The sequence below is a fragment of the Cervus canadensis genome, chromosome 1 (genome assembly GCF_019320065.1).
Source record: "Cervus canadensis isolate Bull #8, Minnesota chromosome 1, ASM1932006v1, whole genome shotgun sequence".
Lineage (NCBI taxonomy): Eukaryota > Metazoa > Chordata > Mammalia > Artiodactyla > Cervidae > Cervus > Cervus canadensis.
This window is the reverse complement of record NC_057386.1, coordinates 17,399,490-17,425,610: the sequence shown is the minus strand read 5'-3', so window position 1 is coordinate 17,425,610 and position 26,121 is coordinate 17,399,490. Positions and strand designations below refer to the sequence as shown.

The following is a 26,121-nucleotide window of genomic DNA, read 5'->3' as shown; positions in this document are numbered from 1 at the left end:
AATAAATGAGACAATCCAAAGAAAGCATCTGGCTCAGTGCCTGGCATGGAAGGACTGGATCTGATGATGCTAATGACAGAGCAGAGGTACTGATGTAGAAGAACATGCATAACATATTCCTAACTGGATTAAAGGCAAGCTGCAGAACAATAGATATAGCTGAGCTGTCTAAAGTTGTGGCCACAAGCCACAGGTGCCCATTTAAACACATTATTAAAAAGGATTTCCCAGGTGGCTCAGTGGTAAAGAATCTGCCTGCCAATGTAGGAGACCCAGGAGATGTCGGTTCGACCGCTGGGTCAAGAAGATCCCCTGGAGGAGGAAATGGCAACCCACTCCAGTATTCTTGCCTGGGAAATTCCATGGACAGAGGAGACTGGTAGGTTTCAGTCCACAGGATCGCAAAGAGTCGGACACGACTGAGCATGCACACACATATATTATTAAAACCAAATGAAAATTCAGTTCCTTCCACACTAGGAAGCCACACGAAGTATTCAGTAGTCACACGTGGCTTGTAGCTACACTACTGGATGGCACAGATTCTAGAACATTGTCATCGTCACAGAAAGTTCTATTGGCCAGCATGTAGTATGAGCCTATTTTTGTAATTAAATACCTGTGTATACTTGTAAAAGCATGCAAAAATACTTGAAGCCCTGGCTCCAGAAGAATATAATATGATCATGGAACAGCTTAATTTGCTGCAACATCCCCAGGGCAGTACGGGGGCACCTGTGGGGAGCAGGAAGGAGTGCAGAGCCTAGAGCAGGAACCCCAGTGAGGGCAGGCTGGAGGTGGGGACAGAGAGTCAGCACCTGCACAGAAGCAGCCCTGGGAGTCGAGGCCTTTCTCTGTGGGGATGGCCACCAGGTACTGCAGCAGGAAGCCGTTCTCCCGCGTGGCGAACTTCAGCACCTCCTGACAGTTTTCATCCAGGCTGCCGCCGAGAGTCACCGCCTCCTCGGCCGTCTCCAGGTAGGACGCCAGGACCTTGCGCAGTACATCCCTCCACAGGGCGGCCTCCTCGGCATTCCCGGCTTGCAGCTTCAGGATGGCCTTGGCCGTGATGATTTTGAAGAAGGCTGGGCCCCCGAGGCTCGTGTCCGGCAGGATGTCTCGGATGGTCTCAACTCCGTGGCTGTCACTTAACATCTTCTCGTTGTTTCTCACTCGGAAGCACTTGAGGGACTCCAAGGACAGGGAGAAGATGTAGGGCATCCACATGCGGTCCGTGTACAGGTAGAGCAGGGACTCTTTGATAGCGTCGGGCTCAGGCACCTGGGAGAAGGACCAGTCGAACTGCGGGCCCTGGGGGGTTTCAGCCTCCGTGTGCAGATCCGAGGGGGCGGGGTGGCCACCCTGGGGGGCCTCTGGGGGGTCCTCGGGCTGCTCCGGGTACTGGATGGTCACCCACTCCTCCTCCTGCTGGGGCCGGCACTTCTGCAGTGCCTCGCGCACCCGGTCCAGCCAGTCCTCAGCTTCATCCCGGGACGAGGCGCGCAGGGTCAGCTTCTTGCCAGAGAAGAGCAGCTCGAAGCGGCCGTCGCTGTGGGCCGGCCCCACGGACTCGCAGCGCAGCAGCGAGCAGGTCTCCACGCAGGTGCGCTCCTTGCCACTTAGGTAGAGGCGCAGCTCCAGCGGGGACAGCTCGCAGAAGAGTTCCTTCCAGATGCCCATGGCCCCCCGCCGCTCCACCGTGCCCAGCTTCAGGAGACCCCGGAATGGGTTGGACAGCCCTGCGGGCAGAAAGAGGCGCTTTAGATGATAGGCCTGGCCCTTCGCCACCCTGGATAATCTCCGGGACCCGAGTCCTGTCGTGGGTGTGGACTCCGTGACCACCCAGAGAACACAGGCCACCACCGGCTGGATGGGAACGTATTTTGAGAGCCTCCCTCCCAGCCTCACCCCAGCTGATGATTGTGTTCCTGAATTTCACTGAGAAAATAAAAGCACTTCAACAATCACCTCTGTGTGCGCTTTACTACAATACACTTGCCCCTTCCAGCATCTGCACCCACACTCTGAGCTCCGTCACTGGGGGATGAACTGACTGTGCTTCTGTCTGAGGCCCCCCTCCCATCTGTGCAATTGTGCAGGGGTCCCCCCACCACCACCCTTCCTACTCAAGGACAAGCATGTTTCTCCAGCAATCTTCTCTGCCCCTCCCATGTCGCTGTCTTCTCCCTTTCTCCTGGATCATTCCCACCAGCCCACAAACACGCTGTTATTTCTCCCAGCATTAAAAATATCTCTCGACTCTACTCGCATCTCTAATTACCACCCTGGGTCTCTGTCCCCTTTACAGAAACCCCCCTGAGGAGGTGTGGGAATGTCTCTGGGCCCCCCTCCTTCTGTTCTTTCTTGAACCTCCTCTGAGTAGCCTTCTGTCCCGAGTCCACAGAATTTGCCCTTGGGAAACCTACCAGGCCTGCCTTGTTGCCAAGTCCTAAGGCTAGTCATTGGTCCCCAACTGGCCTGGCCCATCAGCATCACTGAACACAGCAGAGCCCCCCCTTTCCTGGGGTCTTCTCTGTCGTCACTGGCCCCCCTCTCCCGTCTCCCGGATGCTCCCTCCTCTCACTGGCCTCTTTATGGAGGCCCTGGACTCGGCCCTGGTTCTCTTCTCTACTAATACCCACTTTTCCTAGCTGATCTTCCCTGGTCTTGGGTCTTTATGCCAACAACTCCTCAGTTTTTATCTCCAGCCTGGACCTCGCCCTTGAGCTTTAGATTCCGATCTCCATCTGCTCCGTGTATGTCTAATAGGCTTCTCAAAGTTGACACGTCCAAAAACATGTTCCTGATTCTCCCACTCCAAACCCACGTCTCTCCTGATGTTCTTCATCTAGTAAAATGGCAAACTTCATCCTCCCAGATGCTTGGGCTAAAAAGTTTGGAGCTATCCTTGATTTCTTTTTTCCTTTCACACCCCACATCTAATCTATCAGCAAATCCTCTTGGTATATCCAGAGCCTCCCTCCACTTCTCACCGCCTCCACCACTACCTCAGGGGCTTGGTCCACCATCATTCCTGGTCGGGCTTATGGCTGTGGCCTCCTGACTGGTCCACGTCCCCCTGAAGCCCCTCAAGAAATGAGCCAGGATGACTCCCCTGGAGAGTCCTCCAAATCAGATCACATCTCTCTCAGAGCAAAAGCCAACGTCCTCACTGTGGCCCACGAGGCACTCCATCACTCTGACATCATCTCTAGCCACCACCTTCCCATCGCCTCTGTTCCAGCTACTATGGTCTTTGCTGCTTACTGGACACATCAAGCATGTTCCTGTCGCAGGGCCTTTGCACACATTCTCCCTGCTTGAAATACAATGATCGCCTCGTGCCTCTCTCCCCACCTTTCAAGTCTCCTCAAATGTCACCTAATTTGTGAGGGCTTCCTTGGCCAGCCTTTATTTATTTATTTACTTTCTGGCTGTGCTATGCAGCTTGCAGGATCTTCATTCCCTGAACAGGGGTGGAACATGGGCCCCAGCAGTGGAAGTGTGGAGTCCTAACCATTGGACCATGAGGGAAGTCCCTGGCCATCCTTCATGAAATAGTACCCTGCCCACCTCCCCAGTTTACTATTCCCCACAGGAATGATCACCTGCCCCCACTATATGTTTACTTGTTCATCTGCTTATTTCCTGTCTCTCACGCTAGAACACAACTCCCATGAAGATAAGGACCGGGCTTCATTTCCTGTTGTGTCCCCAGCACCTAGAAGAGTACCTGGCACATCGCAGGTGCCCAATAAGTATCTGTTGAGTAGAGAGTATGTGTACCACACAGAGCCCAACGCTCCCTGATCCCTGGGGGCTAGCCACGTTCCTGAACAAGGGGGTCCAAAGGACACACAATTCTCTATCCCAGCTTGGACTAGCCTTAGAGATTTCAAACCATTGTGTAGGGTCTTCCTATCCTTCCATACCTGATGATGCAGGCATAAAGCACACCTTCTCTGGTATGGTTGTAACCATCACATGGGCTGAAAGAAAAACCTAGGAGGAGGTGGCATGGAAACCGCAGCTGTGCCCAGATTCCCTGAGCCAGGGCCCCAGAAACCCAGCCAGCATTCTCTGCTGGGTCACTGCAAACAGAGAAGGAGGAGAGAAACAGACGGACTCTAGGACACACTTGCACATTTGTCTGTTTCTGAGGGTTACAGAAAAATTAGGTTATGGTTAGTTAATGCTTTATGGAATTTCACAGGGTGTGGAGGCCAAGCTGGTCTCCTTGTGAACTGCACACAGAGGACACCGAACAAACTGCAGATCTGATCATCCCTACCAGAGCTGCTAAATAAACCATCTGAGAGAAAGGCCTTAGGGAGGCGCAGTGGAAACATCTGAGCCTTTAAGAGGCGGGGCTTTCATTCTGGGCTCCAGACAGAGTCCAGAGGCCTGTATACTCCTAAGATTATCTTATGTATCTTACATATAATCTTATGTATAATCATTAAGATTTGGGGAAAAAAATCATTAAGATTTATACAAGAGTTTCAGGGAAGTTATTTTCCATTTCCGTGTATCAAACAGTATTCGTGTACTCTGTAGGCAGTTTTGAGCATTACTTTCTTAAGAGTGGATGTATGTATCTGCGTGGCTGATTCACTGATTCACTTTGCGGTACATCTGAAACTAATACAACATAGTAAATCAACTATATTCCACTAAAAATTTAAAAAAAGATTTTATGAGAAAATACAGTGCTCTTCCCGAAATGCCTTCATGAATTACTCTGCAAGGGTGTTCCTTATTACATTTTGGGATGAGGTTTTTTATGGGAGAAGATACTGCCCAAACGGTAACGCAAAACAGGACTTTGAACCTGCGCTCCGCAAGGCACTGCTCATGCGCAGTGCGGCACCCAGAAGCCCGCAGAGCTGCCTACCCATCTGCCGGCGATGCACCACCCGGAAGTTCCTGTGTTCCGGCGGCGCCGGGGCAGCCCTGCTTCTCCCGCTTCCTGGGGAAGGCGCGCAAGCTTTGTCTAAGGCCTCCATGGAGCAGCTTCGTCTTGGTTCTTGCACCAGGAGGCCAGGCCCTGACTCGGGAATCCCCCTGGGAGAAGCTGTGGCGGCATCAGGACTGTCTGTGGGCTGTTCCCGGGGAGGCCGGTAGAAGTCATCTTCTGAGATCCAGCTCTTGCTTTTCTATTAGGAAAGAAGGAAAGGCAGGTTTGTTTGTTTTTAAAAACACCTTTATTGAGACACGATTCACATCATAAAATTAAACCATTTAAAGTGTATAATTCAGGGACTTCCCTGGCAGTCCAGTGGTTACGACTCCACCCTTCCACTACAGGGGGAGTGGATTCCATCCCTGATTGGGGAACTAAGATCTAGTATGATGTGACAAAAAAAAAAAAAGTGTGTAATTCGGTAGTTTTAGCATATTCATGGAGTTGTGCAACCATCACCACAATCTATGTTTAGAACATTTTCATTGTTCCATAAGGAAACCCCATCAGCAGCCACTCCCCGTTTCCCCTCAACCACTCCAGTTCTAGGCAATCAATAATCTACTTTGTGTTTCCATGTGTGAGGGCTCAGTTATATCCAACTCTTTGTGACCCCATGGACTGTAGCCTGCCAGGCTCCTCTGTCCATGGGATTCTCCTGGCAAGAATACTGGAGTGGCTTGCCATTTCCTCCTCCAGGGGATCTTCCTAAGCCAGGGATCAAACTCACCTTTCTTGTGTCTCTGCATTGCAGACAGATTCTTTACCCCTGTGCCACCTGGGAAACCCCCTCTGTTTCCTTAGGTTTGCCCATTTTGAATATGTATAAATGAAATTTTACAACATGTGGTCTTTTGAAACTGGTTTCTTTCCCTTAGCATGATGTTTTCAAGGTTTATCCATATCCTGGCATGTATCATTACTTCATTCCTTTTTATTACCAAGTAATATTCCAATTATGGATTTATCATATTTTATATATCCACTTCTCAGAAGATGGACATATGAGTAGTTTTCTACTTTTTGGCAATTATGAATAATGCTGCAGAGAACTTTGATGTACAAGTTTTTCTGTGGACGCATGTTTTCTATTCTCTTGGTACACACCTAGGAATGGAATTGATGGATAATATGATAACAAAAAAAATCTTAATGACCCAGATAACCACGATGGTGTGATCACACACCTAGAGCCAGACATCCTGGAATGTGAAGTCAAGTGGGCCTTAGGAAGCATCACTACAAACAAAGCTAGTGGAGGTGATGGAATTCCAGCTGAGTTATTTCAAATCCTAAAAGATGATGCTGTGAAAGTGCTGCACTCAATATGTCAGCAAATTTGGAAAACTCAGCAATGGCCACAGGACTGGAAAAGGTCAGTTTTCATTCCAATCTCAAAGAAAGGCAATGCCAAAAACGTTCAAAGTACTACACTCATTGCACTCATCTTACACACTAGCAAAGTAATGCTCAAAATTCTCCAAGCCAGGCTCCAACAGTACCTGAACTGAGAACTTCCAGGTGTTCAAGCTGGATTTAGAAAAGGCAGAGGAATCAGAGATCAAACTGCCAACATTTGTTGTATCATAGAAAAAGCAAAAGAATTCCAGAAAAACATCTACTTCTGCTTCATTGACTATGCTAAAGCCTTTGACTGTGTGGATCACAACAAATTGTGAAAAGTTCTTCAAGAGACGGGAATACCAGACCATCTTACCTGCCTCCTGAGAAACCTGTATGTAGGTCAAGAAGCAACAGTTAGAACCGGACATGGAACAACAGACTGATTCCAAATCAGGAAAGGATTACGTCAAGGCTACATATTGTCACCCTGCTTATTTAACTTATATGCAGAGTACATCATGAGAAACGCTGGGCTGGGTGAAGCACAAACTGGAATCAAGACTGCCGGGAGAAATATCAATAACCTCAGATATGCAGATGATACTATCCTTATGGCAGAAATGAAGAAGAACTAAAGAGCCTCTTTTTGAAAGTGAAAGAGAGTGAAAAAGCTGAATTAAAACTCAACATTCAAAAAACGAAGATCATGGCATCTGGTCCTATCACTTTCTGGCAAATAGATGGGGAAACAATGGAAACAGTGACAGACTATTTTCTTGGGCTCCAAAATCACTGCAGATAATGACTGCAGCCATGAAATAAAAAGATGCTTGCTCCTTGAAAGAAAAGCTATGACCAACCTAGACAGCATATTAAAAAGCAGAGACATTACTTTGCCAGCAAAGGTCCATCTAGTCAAAGCTATGGTTTTTCCAGTAGCCATGTATGGATGTGAGAGTTGGACCATAAAGAAAGCAAGAAAGCTGAGTGCCGAAGAATTAATGCTTTTGAACTGTGGTGTTGGAGGAGACTCCTGAGAGTCCCTTGGACTGCAAGGAGATCCAACCAGTCAATCCTAAAGGAAATCAATCCTGAATATTCATTGGAAGGACTGATGCTGAAGCTGAAGCTCCAATACTTTGGCCACCTGATACGAAGAACTGACTCATTAGAAAAGACCCTGATGCTAGGAAAGATTGAAGGTGGGAGGAGAAGGGGACGACAGAGGATGGGATGGTTGGATGGCATCACAGACTCAATGGACATGAGTTTGAGCAAGTTCTGGGAGTTGGTGATAGACAGGGAAACCTGGCATGCTGCAGTCCGTGAGGTCACAGAGTTGGACACAACTAAGCAACTGAACTCAACTGATGATAACTACGTCTAACATTTGAGGAATTTCCAAACTGTTTTCCTAAGTGGCTGTACCATTTTACCTTCCCACCAGCAATGTATGAGGGTTCCAATTTTTCCACATCTTCTCCATCATTATTATCTGTACTTTTGATTATAGTCAGATGAATGTATGGCTAGAATATGAAGTGCAAGCTTACAGTTTTGATTTGCATTTCTCTGATGTCTAAAAACACTGGGCATGTTTTCATATGCTTATTGGCCATTTGTATATTTTCTTTGGAGAAAGGTCTATTCAAATCCTTTGCCAATTTTCAAATTGGTTTATTTGTTCTTTTGTCATGTTATGGGTTGAATTGTGTGTGTCCCCCCCACAACCCTGCAAATGATATGCTGGAATTCTATCCCCAAGTACCCTAGAATGTGACCTTATTTGAAAGCAGAGTTGTTGCAAATGTGTTAAGATGAGGTCATACTGGGGTGTGGTGGGTCCTCCATCCAATGTGACCGATCTACTTATAAGAGAAGAAAAGAGAACACTCAGAGGACACCAAGCGAAGCCAGAGAGACCAAGGGAGAACCCCGTGTGATGAGAGGCAGGGCCTGAAGTGATGCGTCTATGAGCCAGGGAGTGCCCAAGGCTGCTGGTGACACTCCAAGATGAGAGAAAGGCGTGGAACAGATTCTTCCTCAGAATCTCCAGAAGGAACCAACCCTGCCAGCATCTGGACTGTGAACTTCTGGCCTCCAGAACCATCAGATACACCAGTTCCCCCTTATCTATGGTTTTAGTTACCCACAGCCAACTATATTTTCCACAAAAACATTAAGTGGAAAATTCCAGAAATAAACAATTCACAAGTTTTGCACTGTGACCATTCTGGGTAGTGTGATGAAATCTCTCATCGTCCTTCTCCATCCTGCCTGGGACGTGAATCACGCCTTTGTCCCACCATTAGTCACTTTGTTAGTAGCCCTCTTGGTTACCAGATCGCCCGTTGTGGTATCGCGGTGCTTGTGTTCATGGAACCTGATTTACTTAATAACGGCCCCAAAGCATAAGACCAGTGATGCTGGCAATTCGGATCTGCTAGAGAAGTCGTAAAGTGCGTTCTTTAACACAGTAAAAGTTCTCGACTAAGTAAGGAAAGGAAGAAATGATATTCAAAGGTTGTTAAGATCTACGGTAAGAAAGAGTCTTCTATCTGTGAGATTATGAAGAAGGAAAAACAAATTTGTGCCAGCTTTGTTGTTGCACCTCAAACTACAGAAGTTATACCCACAGCACGTGAATAAGTGCTTAAAGTTAAGATGGAAAAGGCATTACATTGGTACAGTAAGATATTGGGGGGGCTGAGAGGTCACGTTCACATAACTTTTGATTTTTTTGGTCACCAGGCATGTGGGACCTTAGCCTCCCAACCAGGGATTGAACCTGCACCCCCTGCGTTGGAAGGTGAAATCCTAAGCACTGGACCACTAGGGATGTCCCTTACTGTGCCTAATTTATAAATTAAACTTTATCACTGGTATGTATGTATGGGAAAAAGTATAGTATATATAGGGTTTGGTACTATCCACAGCTTCAGGCATCCACTGGGGATCTTAGAACATATCCCTGTGGACTTCCCCGGTGGCTCAGACGGTAAAGTGTCTGCCTACAATGCAGGAGACCCGGGTTCAATCCCTGGGTCGGGAAGATCTCCTGGCGAAGGAAGTGGCAACCCACTCCAGTATTCTTGCCTGGAAAATCCCATGGACGGAGGAACCCGGTAGGCTACAGTCCATGGGGTCTCAAAGAGTCGGACATGACTGAGTGACTTCACGCACTATAATACATTTCTGTGGTTGCAAGCCATCCAGTCTATAGTCCTTTGTTACAGAAGCTGCTGCTGCTGCTAAGTCGCTTCAGTCGTATCAGACTCTGTGCAACCCCACAGACAGCAGCCCACCAGGCTCCCCCATCCCTGGGATTCTCCAGGCAAGAACACTGGAGTGGGTTGCCATTTCCTTCTCCAGTGCGTGAAAGTGAAGTCACTCAGTTGTGTCCGACTCTTAGTGACCCCATGGACTGCAACCTCCCAGGCTCCTCTGTCCATGGGATTTTCCAGGCAAGAGTACTGGAGTGGGGTGCCATTGCCTTCTCCGGTTACAGAAGCCCTAGGAAGCAAATACAAGTTGCAAGGTTTCTTCATAAGTTCGGGATACTAGGCCCATATCAGATACATGATCTGCAAATCATTTCTCCAGTTCTGTGCGTTACCTTTTAACTTTTTTGATAGTGCCCTTTAAGGCTTCCTTGGTGACTCAGAGATTAAAGCATCTGCCTGCAATGCGGGAGACCTGGGTTCGATCCCTGGGTTCGATCCCTGGGTCGGGAAGATACCCTGGAGAAGAGAATGGCAATCCACTCCAGTATTCTTGCCTGGAGAATCCCACGGACGGAGGAGCCTGGTAGGCTATAGAGTCCACTGGGTTGAAAAGAGTCGGACACGACTGAGTGACTTCACTTTCACTTTGCACTTTCTTTCTTTAAGGCAGAAAATTTTAAAATTTTGATGAAGTACAATTTATCTGTTTTTTCTTTTGTCTCTATGCTTTTGGTATCACACTTACGAACCCACTGCCTGGGCCTTCCCTGATGGTCCAGTGGTTAAGAATCCACCTTCCAATGCAGGTGACGCAGGTTCAATCCCTGGTCAGGGGACTAAGATCCCATGTGCCATGGGGCAACTAAGGCAGCATGCCACAACTAGAGAGCCCCCGTGCTGCAATGAACAGCCTGCATGCAGCAATGAAAGGATTCCATGTGCTGTGGCTAGGACTCAGTGCAGCCAAATAAATATATACATAAACATTGAAAAAAAGAAATCATTGCCTAAGCCAAGGTTACAAAGATTTACTCCTATGTTTTCTGCAAAGAGGTTTACAGTTTTAGTTTTTATGCCTAGATCTATGATCGATTTTGAGTTACTTTTTGTATATGGTGTAAGAAAAGGATCCACCTTTATGCACATGGATATCCAGTTGTCCCAGCACCATTTGTTAAAGGGATGTTGAATTTTTCAGCGCTGCTTGTAGGGTTTGAGATGGAGGAGGCATGGGCAGGCAAGACCCAGAGATATCACTAGCTCCTCTGCCTCTGCTTCCCATTTCTGAGCAGGTCCCCAAGGCTCCAGGCAGCCAGGCCATGCCCCTTCCCTTCTGCTGCTATCTCCCTGAATCTGATGTCGCTCCCTGGGCTGAGGGAAGTACAGTGGGGGTCAGGAGGCTTGTGGGAATGAATTCTGGCTCTTTTTCTTCACTATTTCAAGTGCTCCCTGTCTTTATGTGCCTAAGCATCATGGGAGAGCAGAGGCAAGGAAGCTGGCTGGGTGCCCTCGGTGGCTGCCTACACAGAGGAAATGAGTCACCCAAGGGCTGCGACCCAGCCCAGCTGTCACGTTAAGTGCCAGAAACCTCACCCTGATGTTGCTATTTCCAAATCCTAAATTAAGACTGCCCTCCCCACTCCCACAGACAGGGAAGGGGAGCAGGGCTGGAGCTGCCCAGGACGTCAGAAGGATTGGTTTGAACTGCTTAATCCATTCAGAGGCTCTAAAGTTCCTTAAGCCAAGAGTGGTTAGTTCGGAGTCAGGAGCTTGGTGGCAGGGAGGCTCACAGAGCTTGGCTTCCAAAGCTTCTTCCAAAACCCTCAGAACCAGCAGGTGCTTCCTTCTGCCAGTGACAGGACAATGTGTCAATCAGGGTGACTGCCAGGGACCACTCACAACTCAGGATTCTGAACAAAGCCTGTCTAAGTCATCAAGACCCAGGGGAACTCCCCAAGGAAAATGGGCTGCAGGAGCAATCCCACGGCCCTCCAGGGAAATTCCTGGAGCCTGGTGCACATAACCTGGGAAACCCTTATGGGAGAGACCACTCTTCCTTAAGACTCAGCTCAGAGGTCATTCATCACCTCCTCCTGGAAAGCTGTCCTTACTCATCCTCAGCCTACACCCCCTCCAACCCACCCCCAGGTAGGTTTGAGATCCCTTCTGGGCTCCTATGGCATTTTACGCTTACCTCCATCCTAGCACCTACAAAGCTGTTTGGAATGGCCATTCTTTGTGCCTGGCACAGAGTTATAAAAGATGAGGGGGGTACTTCCCTAGTGGTCCAGTGGCTAAGACTGTGCACCCCCTAAGCAGGGGACCTGGGTTCGATCCTCGGTCAGGGAACTAGATTCTACATGCCACAACTAAAGATCCTACATGCTGAAACTAAGACCCAATGGAGCAACTAAGACCCAACACAGTAAAAAAATATATATATATATATATACGTATATATATGTATTTTTAAAAAAGATATATATATATATATATATTTTTTTTTTAAAAAGATAAGGTGGGAGTTCCCAGGTGGTCCAGTGGTTGGGACTTGGTGCTTTTCACTGCTGAGGGCCCAGGGTTCAGTCCCTGGTTGAGGAATTAAGATCCCACAAGTCACAGGCATAGCACGGTCCCCCAAAAACCCCCAAAAGATGAGGGAATAAATCTTGACTATCCAAATGTTTTCAATGTAAAATAACAAAGGTGGGGTGAGGAAACAAGGAAGGAGACAGATGTGGATTTTGTGATGCTGTATGCTGCTGTACCATATAATTGGGCTTATTTCACACGCTGCCAACATTTATTGGATCGAGAAACATCTACTTCTGCTTTACTGACTATGCTAAAGCTTTTGAATGTGTGGATCACAGTGAACTGTGGAAAATTCTTAAAGAGATTGGAGTACGAGACCACCTTACCTGCCTCCCAAGAAACTTGTATGCAGGTCAAGAAGCAACAGTTAGAACTGGATATACAACTGACTGGTTCAAAATTGGGAAAGGAGTGAGTCAAGGCTGTATATTGTCAACCTGCTTATTTAACTTATAGCAGAGTACATCATGCGAAATACTGGACTGGATGAATCACAAATTGGAATCAAGATTGCTAGGAGAAATATCAACAACCTTAGATATGCAGACAATACCACTCTAGTGGAAGAAAGTGAAGAGGAACTAAACAGCCTCTTGAAGAGGGTGAAAGAGGAGAGTAAAACAGCTGGCTTAAAATTCAACATTGAAAAAACTAAGATCGTGGCACCGGGTCCCATCACTTCATGGCAAATAGAAGGGGGAAAAGGGAAGCAGTGACAGATTTTATTTTCTTGGGCTCCAAAATCACTTTGGACAGTGACTGCAGCCATGAAATTAAAAGACATTTGCTCCTTGGCAGGAAAGCTATGACAAACCTAGACAGCATATTAAAAAATACAGACATCACTTTGCCGACAAAGGTCTGTATAGTTAAAGCTACTGTTTTTCCCGTAGTTATGTATGAATGTGAAAGCTGGACCATAAAGAAGGCTGAGTGCCAAAGAACTGATACTTTCAAATAGTGGTGCTGGAGAAGATTCTTGAGAGTCCCTTGGGTTGCAAGGAAGTCAAACCAGTCAATCCTAAAGGAATTCAGCCCTGAACATTCATTGGAAGGGCTACTGCTGAAACTGAAGCTCCAGTACTTTGACCACCTGATGCGAAAAGCTAACTCATTGGGAAAGATCCTGATGCTGGCCAAGAGTAAAGGCAAAAGGAGAAGGGGGCAGCAGAGGATAAGGTGGTTAGATAGCATCACCGACGCAATGGAATTGAATCTGAGCAAATTCCCAGAGATGGTGGAGGACAGAGGAGCCCGGCATGCTGCAGTCCATGACTTACCAACTGAACAACAACATGCTCACTGGTGAGGGCCTCTCTCTCCATGGAGAAGAGGGAGACTGCTGAGAAGTGTCCACACATGGCCCAGTGACCACAGGCTGTCCACCAGGAAATAAGACTCTGGGGAAAACCTTTTGTTCTCTTAAGTAGTAGAGAAAGACAGTGGGAACACTGGGTCCTTGGAGCTTCTGCACATGGGCCTGGACTGAGCTCTATAACTGTGCCCCACTCCAGGATCCTGAGTTATTACAGGGAGGGGGGAAGCACACCACTGTCCCCCCTCCCCCCACCACTTTCCAGCCTCCTGCTCACTCAGGGCCCCCATCTGGCCCGTTCCCTGTGGGGGGAAATCACCATTGACTCAGGATCTAAGCCAGAGCAGCACCTGCCACCAGCACCCAAGACGGAAGAATGCCACGTGGAGTTACTACAGGTACCAGGATGCTACGCACAACAGCTGAATCCCTGAGAGGGGTCTGGCAGAGGAGTGAGATGTCAGGTCTCTAGACCACTTTCAAAACATCCCTTTTATTCAGTCTGTCCTCATCATGTCAGGTGAAAGGACTGCCTGTAGCCTGACTTGGCGGAGGGGACCACATTCCAGAGGTCAGTGGTCCCTGAAGGGAGTGATTAGAGCCAAGCCTTAGAAGTCAGACTGTCCTCTGGGAGTCAAACTGAGAAACCAACTCACGACCTTCCAGATGCCACGTACGCAGAGTCACTCCAGTCCTTCCCAGTGCTTAACACAGGTGTAAGTATGATGCAGAAGGCCTTTGTCTAACCCAGTGTCTGTCTCCAGAGAGCAGGGCCTCTGTCCTGCTCCATCACTCTACCAAGCATAGTGCTGGGCCCATAGCTGGGGCTCTGAATAAAACTAAGTTTTAAAGAAAGGCTGAATGGCTCTGGGATAAGCAGCAATGACTAAGTGTGAGCAGCATAGAAAGAGTCGAATCCCCGGGGCAGCACAGGGGCTGTCTCCTGAGCGAGGGGGATGGATGGGCACACAGCTGCCCCTGGGGACAGGCCCTGGGAGGGACCAGCACCTTACACTGGGCTCGGCGTCTGGTGCTCTGATGCCCTGTTCCCCAAGCAACCCTCCAGCAACCAGACTCCCCTGAGGCTGGCCAGGAGGCAGCGGGTGACCTGGTTGGACTGACCTGCCTGCCCCACGCACCCAATGGAGCATTCCTCCATGTAAACTTACAAGCTGGCATCTTGAGAGTCTTTGGAGAACTTAAGAACTATTCACTGATACCTACTCTCTCTCAGGTACAGCGCTCAGATCTAAGGGACCAGGCATGGTCTTTTGTATCATGCAGATAATATTCTAGACAGAAATAAGGCAATAAACAAGTAGACAAAGATGTAACAGAATCTAAGCAAGTGAGGAGTGTCATAAAGTGAAGCAGGTGAGAGGGAAAGAGGGTGTTTTTGAAACAGGGTGGTCAGGGAAGGTTGAAAGGACACAGGAAAAGCAGTGAGATGGGAAACAGTTCAAGCAGAGGGAACAGCAAATGTAAAAGCTGGGGTGACTTCCCTGGTGGGCCACTGGTTAAGAATCCACCTGCCAATGCATGGGACACAGGTTCGATCTCTGGTCCTGGAACTAAGATCCCACATGCCACAGGGCAACTAAGCCTGCAAACCACAACTACTGAAGCCTAACAGCCTAGGGCCTGTGCTCCACAAGCGAAGCCACCACCATGAGAAGCCCGCGCACTGCAACAAAGAGCAGCTCCCGCTCACTGCAACTTGAGAAAGTCTGTACAGCAACGAAGACCTGGTATAGTCGAAAATAAATAAATGAGTAACCTTATTCAAAAAAATGTAAAAGCCGGGGCTGGAAGGTGCTAGGTTTGTAAGCAGCTGCATGGAGGCTGCGGTGGGGTCGGGGGAGGTGTCAAAACTTGGTGAGCAGAGGAAGATTTTTGTTGACAAAGCAAGCTGTCCCATCCACCAGCTTTGGGACCCTGGCAAGACAGGATGTCTGAGCCTGCAAAGCAGAAGCCAGCCCTGGACAGGAGTGAAGGCACCCCGGTCAAGGCCACTCTGGGGAACCCTGTTGGAGCCCACAGCCACCGACCCCAGGGCACATCCCTCTCCTTTAGTGGGGGCCACAGAGCCTTTCTCTTCAACCTCAGCGTGTGCTGCTGGTTTCATAGTCACAGACTTCAGGGCCTTGTGACATTCTGGGCTTGAAGTCACCTTTGGGATAGCAAAAACAGAAAGTCTGATCCACACGTACATGGCTCCATGATTTATAGTCGTATTCAATAAACGGCGCGAGGTCAACCTGACATCCATGTGGAAAACAACTACCTCATACCAGATCTAAATAAGCTCAGGCGGATCATATACCTAATTGTAAAAGGTAAAATAAGAAAGCTTCTAGAAGAAAATACAGGGATTTCCACAGCCTTCATAGCCTTGGGGTAGAAAGAGGTTTTAAAAATAGACATGAAACACATTGATTGAAAAACAGAAAGACTGATAGGACTTTCCTGGTGGTCCAGTGGCTGAGACTCGGCACTCCCAACGCAGGGGGTCCCTGGATCAGGTCTGATCCTGCTCAGGGAACCAGACCCCACATGCTGAAACTATATTAAAAAAAAAAAAAGACTCCACATGCCACAATCAAAGCCCAACATAGCTAAATAAATAATACTAAAAAGATACCATTGAGAGGTTGCAAAGAGTCAGACACGACTGAGCGACTGAACTGAACTCAAAGGCCAGCCATAGATTATATGAACTTATTTGCTATATATATATATATACATATATATATATATATATATATATATATATGTATTTTTTTTCTCCAATAAAAGACACATCCATAGTATATAAAGAACTGCTACAAATCAATAAGGAAAACACACAATTCAATTCAAGAATGGGACAATGACTTTAAAAAATGCTTCCAAAAAGCAAGTGAAAAGCTATCAGTATCATTAGTCATCAGGGAAATGCAAATCAAAACCACAGTGAGACCCCACTATATACCTACCAGAGTAGCCAGAATGTAGAAGATTGACAATACCACTGACTGTGACGAAGGACAATGAAAATGCTCACATTGCTAATGTGAGTCTAAGTTAGTACAAGCCCTCTGAAAACTGTTTGGCAGTATCTTAGTTCAGTCCAGTTCAGTTCAGTCACTCAGTCACGTTCGACTCTTTGCGACCCCATGGACTGCAGCACGCCAGGCTTCCCTGTCTAGAGCTCAACACATGCCTACCCAGTGACCTAGCGATTCCATTCTTAGACGCACACCCAGAAACGAATGGAGAAGGCAGTGGCACCCCACTCCAGTGCTCTTGCCTGGAAAATCCCAGGGACGGAGGAGCCTGGTGGGCTGCAGTCCAAGGGGTCGCTAAGAGTCAGGCATGACTGAGCGACTTCACTTTCACTTTCCACTTTCATGCACTGGAGGAGGAAATGGCAACCCACTCCAGTGTTCTTGCCTGAAGAATCCCAGGGACGGGGGAGCCTGGTGGGCTGCCGTCTCTGGGGTCACACAGAGTCAGACACGACTGAAGTGACTTAGCAGCAGCAGCAGCAGCAGAAACGAATACATGGATTCACTGAAAGGCAAGTATAGGAATGCTCATATCTCCTTTCTTCGTAGTAGCCCAAACCTGAAAACAACTAACTTCTGTGAATACATTACGGGAATTGAATATACGGGACGTTGTGATATATTCTATGGGCTTCCTAGGTGGCGCTAGTGGTAAAGAATCTGTATTTTTATGGTGGCATACTACAGAACAATGGAAAAGAACCTCAGGCTATAGATGAATCTCACATTATAACGTTCAATGAAAGCACTAAAAGAATATATACTATGTGATTCTATCTATATAAAGTTCAACAACAGGAAAGACTTTATGGGCTACAAGTCAGAACTGTGGTTTCCTTTGGAGTGGGGGGGCAGTGAGTGGAAGAGGGCAGAAGCGAAACTTCTGGTGGCTGGAAATGTTCTATATCTCAATCTGGATGGTGGTTACAGAGTGTGTGTGATATATACGCATCCACTGAGGTGTACACTGAGGATCTGGGTGCTTTAAATACATCATTCCTCAAAAAAATGTTTAAAGGGGAAACTGGGGCAATTCAACAGGCAAATAGTAGTCTTTCCAGGGACTTCCCTGGTGGTCCAGTGGTAAAGAATCTGCCTCCTAATGCAGGGGATGTGCGTTTGAGCCCTGGTTGGGGAACTATGATCCCCAACTAGAGAAGCCCTTGAGCCACGGTGAAGATCCAGCACAGCCAATAAATAAATAAAAATGTTTAAAAAAAAAAAGTCTTTCCAACAAATGGTGCTCGTATAACTGTATAAGCACATGTAAAAAAATGAAGTCAGGTGCCATTCTTTTACCAAATACAAAAATTAACTCTAAGTCGATCATAGATTTAAATGTAAGAGATGAAACTATAACATTTAGAACACATGAGAGTAACTTTCCATGACCTTGGATTAGAAAAGTGGTACTTAGAGATAAAACCAAAAGTACAAGCAACAAAAAAGAGACTACATCAAAATTCAAAACTTTTATGCTTCAAATGATACCATCAAGGAAGTGAAAAGATAATGCACAGAATGGGAGAAAAATCTGCAAATCAGTTATCTAAGAAAGGTCTAGTGTCTAGAATATACAAAAAAACTGTAATTTATTACATAACCCTATTTAAGACTGTGTAATCTTTTTTTGGCCGTGGCATGTGGAAATCTTAGTTCCCTGACCAGGGACTGAACCTGTGCCCCCAGCATTGGAAGCACACAGTCTTAACCACTGGACCACCAGGGAATTCCCAAGAATGAGCAAATGATTTGAATAGACATTTCTTCAAAGAAAAACACAAATGGTAATAAGCATATGAAAAGATGCTCAACATCATTAGTCATCAGGGAAATGTAAATCAAAACCATAATGAGATACCACATATAATAAAAAAAAAAAAACAAAACAGCAAGAACTGTTGGTGATGATGTAGAGAAATACACTGCTGGTTGAAATATAAAACAAGACAACTGCTTTTGGAAAACAGTTTGGCAGTTTCTCAAAAGGTTAAATATAGAGATACAATATGATCCCAAAATTGTACCTCAAGCTATGCATCCAAAAAAGTTAAAAATATACGTCCAAGCAAAAAATTATACATGAATGTTCATAGTAGCATTATTCATAACAGTCAAAAGGTAGGAAAAATGCCAATGTTCATTAACTCATGAATGGATAAATAAAATGTGACACATCCATATGATGGAATTTACAATGGGATATTAAAAAAAAAAAGACAAAGTACTAATACATGCCACAACATGGATGAACTTTAAAAACATTTTGCTAATTGAAACTAAGCCAGTCACAAATGTGATCATACAATTCTACACACGTAACATGTCCAGAACAGGCAGATCTATAGACAGAGTAGATTAGTGGTTGCGTGGGGTTGAGCAAGGTGAGGAGAGGCAGTAGTGGGAGGAAAGGACAGGAATCATTGCTAATGGGCAGGGGGATTCTTTTATGGAACATGAAAATATTTAAACTGAGACTGTGGTGAGGGTTGTACAGCTGTGAATAAAAAAAAACTGAATTATACACTTGATTAGGTGAATAGTATGGTATGTGAATTATATCACAATAAAGCTGTTAAAAGAGGGGGTGGGGGTGTCTCCTATAGTCTATTTCATGGCCCTGGCCCATCCTGAGTTATAGAATCTAGAAGCTACAGGCCAAAGGAGGGATGTCTGTGGATGGAGCTGAAAGAGTAAGACTGTATGCCCAACACGAGCCCCAGACACAGCTGGGATGAGCTCTGGGTTTTGTGTGGGTACATGCACACTCCAGCTCCTACTTCTGCTTTTCATGACCCAAGAACAAATGTGAAATGGCATAAGAACTCGAGTTCACAGTTTGACTACTGCTTCATAGTAGTAGGGCCCCCAGTTCCAGCCTCTACCCTCAGGGCTTTTTCCAGGCCAGTCCCAGCGCTGGCTTCTTCAGGGCATCAACACACTAGAATAGCTTATTCCAGAACAGTGTCGTCCCACATAAACAAATGCAAGCCACACAGGTCATCTTAGATGCTCTAGGACCCACATTAAAGAAAGTTAAAAAAAAAAAAGTGAAGTTAACTTTAATAACTTTAATTAAAACTTTAAAGTTTTATTTAATTAACTAAAACTTTAATTTTATATTTTATTTAAAATACATATTTATGTGAAGTAATTAGCCTCCAACTAATAAAAAAATAATAATAATAATAAAAATAAAATACATATTTAAAATGCTTTCATTTTAATGTGATCAGTAAACACACTTATGGTCGCCAAGGGGAAGGGGAGGGATAGTTAGGGAGTTTGGGATGCTATATTTAAAATGGATAACCAACAAGGACCTACTGTATAGCACGTGGAACTCTGCTCAATGTTATGTGGCAGACTGGATAGGAGGGGAATCTGGGGGAGAATAGATACATGTATATGCATGGCTGAGCCCCTTTGCTGTTCACTTGAAACTATCATAACATTGTTAATCAGCTATACCCCAATACCAAATAAAAAGTTCAAAAATTTAAAAAAAAAAAAAAAAAGGAAAAGACACAGTGGCAAAAAAAAAAAAATTCTGCCTTGCTATGTAGGGAACTTGGGTTTGATCCCTGGTTGGGGAACTAAGACCCCACATGCTGTGGAGCAAGTAAGCCCACGCGCCACAACTAGAGAATCCCTGCACCACAACAAAAGATCCCGCATGCTCCAACTGAGACCTGACGCAGCTAAGTAAATAAATAAATAGTAACAAGCACGGAGGAGGAGACCAAAGCTCAGTGAGGCAGAAGCTGGGTGAGTGTCTGTGGTGAAGAGCAGAGCCTGTGGTCGGGAGGGAACTACCTTCTCCAGGGGGTAGGTGTGCAGGTGAGAGGCGACACCCGTGGGAAGTGATGGGCAAAAAGCCCGGCTCCCATCCACTACTCACACCCCATAGAACATTAGCTCCATCACCGCGATGTTCTATTAATACCGAACCATAGGAGGCGAGGGGGCTCAGAGGGAGAAGGCAGAGACCATGGGGTCACTAGCTGGGGAAACCCCCACTGGCTCTGAGACATGCACCAACACCCCCTCCTCTCCTCCCATCCCTTCACCCCAAAACTCAGCTTATACCACTCACCGGACTGGTGGGGGAGGGAACCGCAAGGCTGAGCCAAGGTCGGTCATCCTCCGGGGGCTTCTGCTGGCCGCTTTCCTGGCCGGCTGCTCTGGTGGCGTCTCTCACGGGACGAGGAGGCTGCTGGCCTGAAGCGCTCCCCGAAAGGACAGCTTGGGCAGGGCCCGGCTGCGGCCACCCCAGGAGGCCGGGCGCCTGGGCAAGCGGCTCCCGCTTGTGGTCCCCATCTCCAGTCCCAGGGGAGGCCTGGGCGTGGCGGGGCTCTGCTGGTTCCTCCAAGTGCAGGGATGTGCTGGTGTCGAGGCCAGGGAGGGGGAGCGGGGCCTGCAGCATGGGAACCTCCGTTTCTCGGCTCAGTCCGTTGGCTGGCACAGAGTTTACCTGGGCTTTGCTGAATTCTGACAACACCCTAGAAGTTTTTAAACAAAGAAACCGTGTGATGGGGCTGTCAGCTGGAATGCCCAAGGCTAAGTGGAAAACTGCTGTTTTGTGATTGAACAAAATAACCCCCTTAGTCATGGCGGTGCTCCCAGCTCCCACACACAGACCCTCCCACCAAAGTTTTTCTCCAGCTGGGACTTGGGCAGGTTCGGTGACCAGGTGAGTTGTGCGGCCCAGGGTCTCAGGTGACAAAGCTCACAAAGCAGAGGAAAGGACTCGAGGCGAACGGGAACTGCCTGTCTTTTACCCTCTGAGCGGGCTGACAGTGGGTCTGGCGAGTCTGCTCAGCCAAACGGCTGCGTGGCCTGTCCCCGCCCCACGCCGACCTTGGCAGAGCCTCGGTGAATGGTGTCTCCGGGCTGGGCTCCAAGACTGCTCACTGGGATGTGGACGGGGGTGAAGTGAGGATCCTCTTTGTCCCTGGAACAGTAAGTAACTGGGCAGCAGGGTTGGGGTGACGGGCTGGGCATGGAGCCAGAGAAGCCTCACAGTTCCAGAAGCTGCTGCTGGAGAACAGTGTACACACGCTATGTGGTGTGTGTGCCCACGTACACGGGGTGTGTGCCTGATGGGACTGGCACTTCCTGCCCCTCAGCGGTACGTCTGGGGCCAAGGGAGCCAATGTCACTGCCTTTGTGTACACACACACACACACACACACACACACACACACACACACACACACACTGCTATACCTTCTGGAATGTGCACCGACTAGTGGCTGCTCCTCCCTCCCTCCCTCTGCTGAGGCTTCAGAGAACCCAAGTTCTGTTTCTGAAGTAAACCTATTTGCTGTCTCCACCTCTGCTTATGAATCCAGTGAGGAACCCATAGACAAATGCAGGTTCTAGTGTCAAAAGAGCTGTCTGGAGCCCAAGAGATTGCACACATCTGCCTTAAAGGCTTAGAGTGGGTGCAGAAGACACATCAAGCTCCCCTGCGTGTGCGCTTATGGAAACAAGGATTTCAGATCTCAAGTTTTCATCTGACTGCCTTCTAGGTGAGCTCTGCTCTTATTTATACCATCACAACCCCAAACAACATTTTAAAGCATTCTAGTCAAGAAGAGGTGGCCAACCCACACATTGCTGGGCAACTGATTTTCAGCATAGGTGCTGAGACATTTCAGTGGGGAAAGAACAGTCTTTTCAACAAATGGTGCTGGAATAAGTGAATGGTTCCATGCAAAAGAATGAAATTGGACCCCTATCTCACACCACAGAAAAAAAATTAACCCCAGGGGACTTCCCTGTTGGTCCAGTGGTTAAGAATCCACCTTGCAATGCAGGGGACATGGGTTCAGTCCTTGGCTGGGGAACTAAGATCCCACGTGTCACAAGCAACTAAGCCCACAAACCGTAACTTGAGAGTCCGTGTACTGCAATTACTGAGCCCATGGACCACACCTGGAGAATCTGTGTGTTGCAATGAAGTTCCCACATGCCACAACTAAGACCTAATGAAGTTAAATAAATGAATGAATAGTGGAAAAAAAAAATTAACCCAGGTAATTCCCTGGTGATCCAGGGGTTAGGATTTGGCCTTTTCATTGCCTTGGCCCGGGTTCAACACCTGGTCTGGAAACTAAGATCCCACAAGCTGCATGGCACAGCCAAAAAACAAAATTTAACCCCAAATGGATCAAAGACCTAGAGGTAAGACCTAAAACTATAAAACTCTTAGAAGGAAACAAGCATAAAGCTTCATATCTTTGGATCAGGCAATGGTTTCTTAGATATGACATCTAATACATAAGCAACTAATAAAAAATATATCTAATAGAAATATTTGCATACAAAATGTGCAAATATTACCATATATCCAAGGGTCTAGTACCCAGAACATAGAGCTCTCACAACTTAATAATAAATAACCCAATTTAAAGCCATTTAAAAAATAGGCAAAGGGTTTGAATAGATATATCTCCAAAGAAAGCATACAAATGGCCAACAAAGACAAGAAAAAGTGTTCAAAATCATTAGACGATAGTGTAATGCAAATCAAAACCACAATGAGATGCTACTCTATGCCCAGTAGGATGGCTATAATAAAAAAGGCAGAGAATAACAAGTATCAGCAAAGATGCAGAGAAATTGGAACTCTTACAGATTGTTGGTGGAAATGTAAAACGGTGTAGCTTCTGTGGAAAACGATTTGATAGTTCCTCGGGATATTAAACATAGAGTTACTACTGGACTCAGCAGTTCTATGCTTAGGTACATGCCCAAGAGAATTAAAAACATGTCCACACAGAACACTTGTACATGACTACACATAGCAACATGACAGCTAAAAAGCAGAAAAAAAACAAATGCCCATTAACTGATGGATAAATAAATTGTAGCATATCTACACAATGGACAATGGAATATTATCTGGCCATGATATGTGCTGTAATGTGGATGAACCTTGAAAACATGGCACTCAGTGAAAGGAGACAGTCACAAAAAACCACATATTTTATGACTTGATTGACATTAAATGTCCAGAATAGGTAAATTTATAACTAATGGGTAAGGGATGAAAATATTCTTGAATTAGATAGTAGTAGATGCTGGGGGCTCTTCTCGTGGTCCAGTGGCTAAGACTCTGCACTCTCTATGCAGGGGGATTGGGTTTGATCCTTGGTCAGGGAAATAGATCCTACATGCTGCAACTAAAGATCATGCAGGCTGCAACAAAGATACAAGATCCTGTGTGGCGCAACTAATACCTAATGCAGCCAAGCAAATATTTTTTTTAAAAAGATAGTATAGATGCTGAATTCACAACCTTGAGACTATAGTGAAAACCACTGAAAACTACACTTTATTTATTATTATTTTTTTAAACTACACTTTAAAATGGTGAATTTTATGGTATGTGAATTCTGTCTTGATAAGTAATGTGTGAGACCTGGGTTCGATCCCTGGGTTGGGAAGATCCCCTGGAGGAGGGCATGGCAACCCACTCCAGCATTCGTGCCAGGAGAATCCCGACGGACAAAGAAATCCATGGGGTCGCAAAGAGTCGGACATGACTAAGCAACTAAGCACGGCACAGCAAATAAATGGATGACTTGTCAGAGAGAAAGGTGCGGCTGTATTTGTGGGAGAGTTATGGGGGGGAGGCAGGTGGGGGCTCATTCTTGCTCTAAAGCTGCACTCTAAAGAGGCCCATGAGAAATCCAAGAGTGCAGCTTGTAGGGAGAAGGCAACGATGAGTTCTGGAGAGAAAAGGGGACTTTCCACCAGCAGAAGAGGAAGGGATATTTGCTAACCAACTGTATGTGTCCAAACCGCTGGGACAGAATGGGACCTCATCTGAAATGAACTAGTGAGGCAGATTTTTGACAAGGTCCTCTGTGAGGTCTCAGGAGGTGGTGTGGTGAGTGATTAAGAGCAGGGCTCCCCGAGTCCACCTGGTCTTGGTTAGCATGTGGCTGTGGGCCCCACAATGTGAACATGAAGTTCATGGACATAATTCCCTTATCTGAAAAACAGATGTGGTAACAGCATCCACCTTTTATGACTCTGACAAAGATTAAATGAGATAATACAGGTAAAGTGCTTAGTACGGGGTTTGGCACAAAGTAACACTAACCTCATTATCACTGATAAGGCTGCTTAGCCTCCCTGTACACAAACATAAAAATGTAAGCAAAGGAGAAGATTTATTTAAACACTCACTAGCATTGCCAAAATGGTTATCAAATAGACATGAATCCTGATCTATAAGAAAGATTTTAATGACAAGAATGGATGGGGTGTTAGAATAAGTGAGTGATTCAATGCCTAGAGAAATGCCACCAAATGGCAAGAAGTCTGTGTGATCAATTACAGCTTCTGTCAAATCAAAACTAAAGGCAAGCTGAAATCAAGTTCACAGAGCTTCACCAGAACTGGTACCAGTCTTCAGGACCCAGTGAGAATAAGAGATATGTACATCGAGTGGGAAAAAGGGATAGAGATGAGATTGTGAAGCAAAGGCAAAGAAAGAAAACTGTCAAACATTTTGACAGTTTTATATTTGTATTTACAAAATACAACATAAAAATGAAACAGTGAAAAAAAGAAAAACCAAGAAACGAAACTGTGAAACTGCTATAGTCCTTCCACTGGGGTCTGGTGCAAGGCCCTGTTTACCAAAAACTTTCTATTTGAATAATTTCTAACTCTGTGCTTTCATTTAGAGCGCAATCTGGTGGGAAAATATATGTATTATGAGTACTCATATGTGTAAAGTAAATAAAAAGCATGGCCTGGAGAGTCTGAATGGTCACCTTATAAAGGACCCCTGAGGAGCAATTCTGAGCCTGTGGTTTTTTTGAACATGCGAACTGTGGTGGTGATACACGGTACTATTTGGCAGTCAAGAGCCACTAATAAAAGCACAGAGGTGGGATGCATATACTAAGAATCATTTCTCCCCCAAGGGAAGGCCTCATGACAGTGACCTCTGACAAATATTACTAAGCAAGGTTTTTCAGCAGTGGATATGGGGACAAGCAGAGCTGATATCACAGGTACCCAGAAGTTAAATGACACCACCATGTGGTCAGCAAGCATGCCGAGTCAGACACTGTTCTAGGCATATGAAGGTCTCTATTTGCCGCATCACCCCAGCATTCCTTTGAAGCATTCTCACCCCCATTTTACAGATGAGGACATCAAGGTCAGAAAGGTTTACTAACTTGCCTGAGGTAGCAAAGCTGGTTGATGGAGGACTCAGGCAGTCTGGCTCTTGAGTCTACACACTCTTTACCACGAGACTGTACCTGTGCTTCTCAGCGATAATTATAATTCAGACCCAACGAATGCCAAAGAAGCCGTGAGAGGCAGTTAATCCTTTCTTCACAAGGTAAACTGTAAATTGGTTTCTGTCAAACATTAATAAATTTCATTTGAAATGGGTTTTCCAATTCATGTCTGATTTGTAGTTTTGTTTTGTTTTTTTCCTATACAGCCCAGCTTGCTGGATCTTAGTTTCCCTACCAGGGATTAAACCCTGGGCTCAGGGCAGTGAAAGCATGGAGGTCTTAATCGCTGGACCACCAGGGAATTCCCAATTTGCAGATGTTTTGATTTTACAGTTGTAAGAGTTTAAGCCCAATGTGTTTA

At 46.2% G+C, this 26,121-nt stretch overlaps 1 protein-coding gene across 5 annotated transcripts in view; it reads right to left on the bottom strand.

Annotated features, from left to right (window-relative positions):
• PLEKHM1 (pleckstrin homology and RUN domain containing M1) overlaps window positions 1–26,121 on the bottom strand; it is a 58,493-nt gene that overhangs the window by 15,006 nt on the left and 17,366 nt on the right. For all 5 annotated transcript variants that reach the window (XM_043466173.1, XM_043466138.1, XM_043466166.1 and 2 more), the window contains 3 exons: window positions 20,585–20,990; window positions 4,895–5,156; window positions 819–1,739 (listed from right to left, as the gene is read on the bottom strand). In XM_043466173.1, the coding sequence (XP_043322108.1) occupies window positions 819–1,739; window positions 4,895–5,156; window positions 20,585–20,990 (1,589 nt within the window). The remainder of the gene's footprint in view (window positions 1–818; window positions 1,740–4,894; window positions 5,157–20,584; window positions 20,991–26,121) is intronic.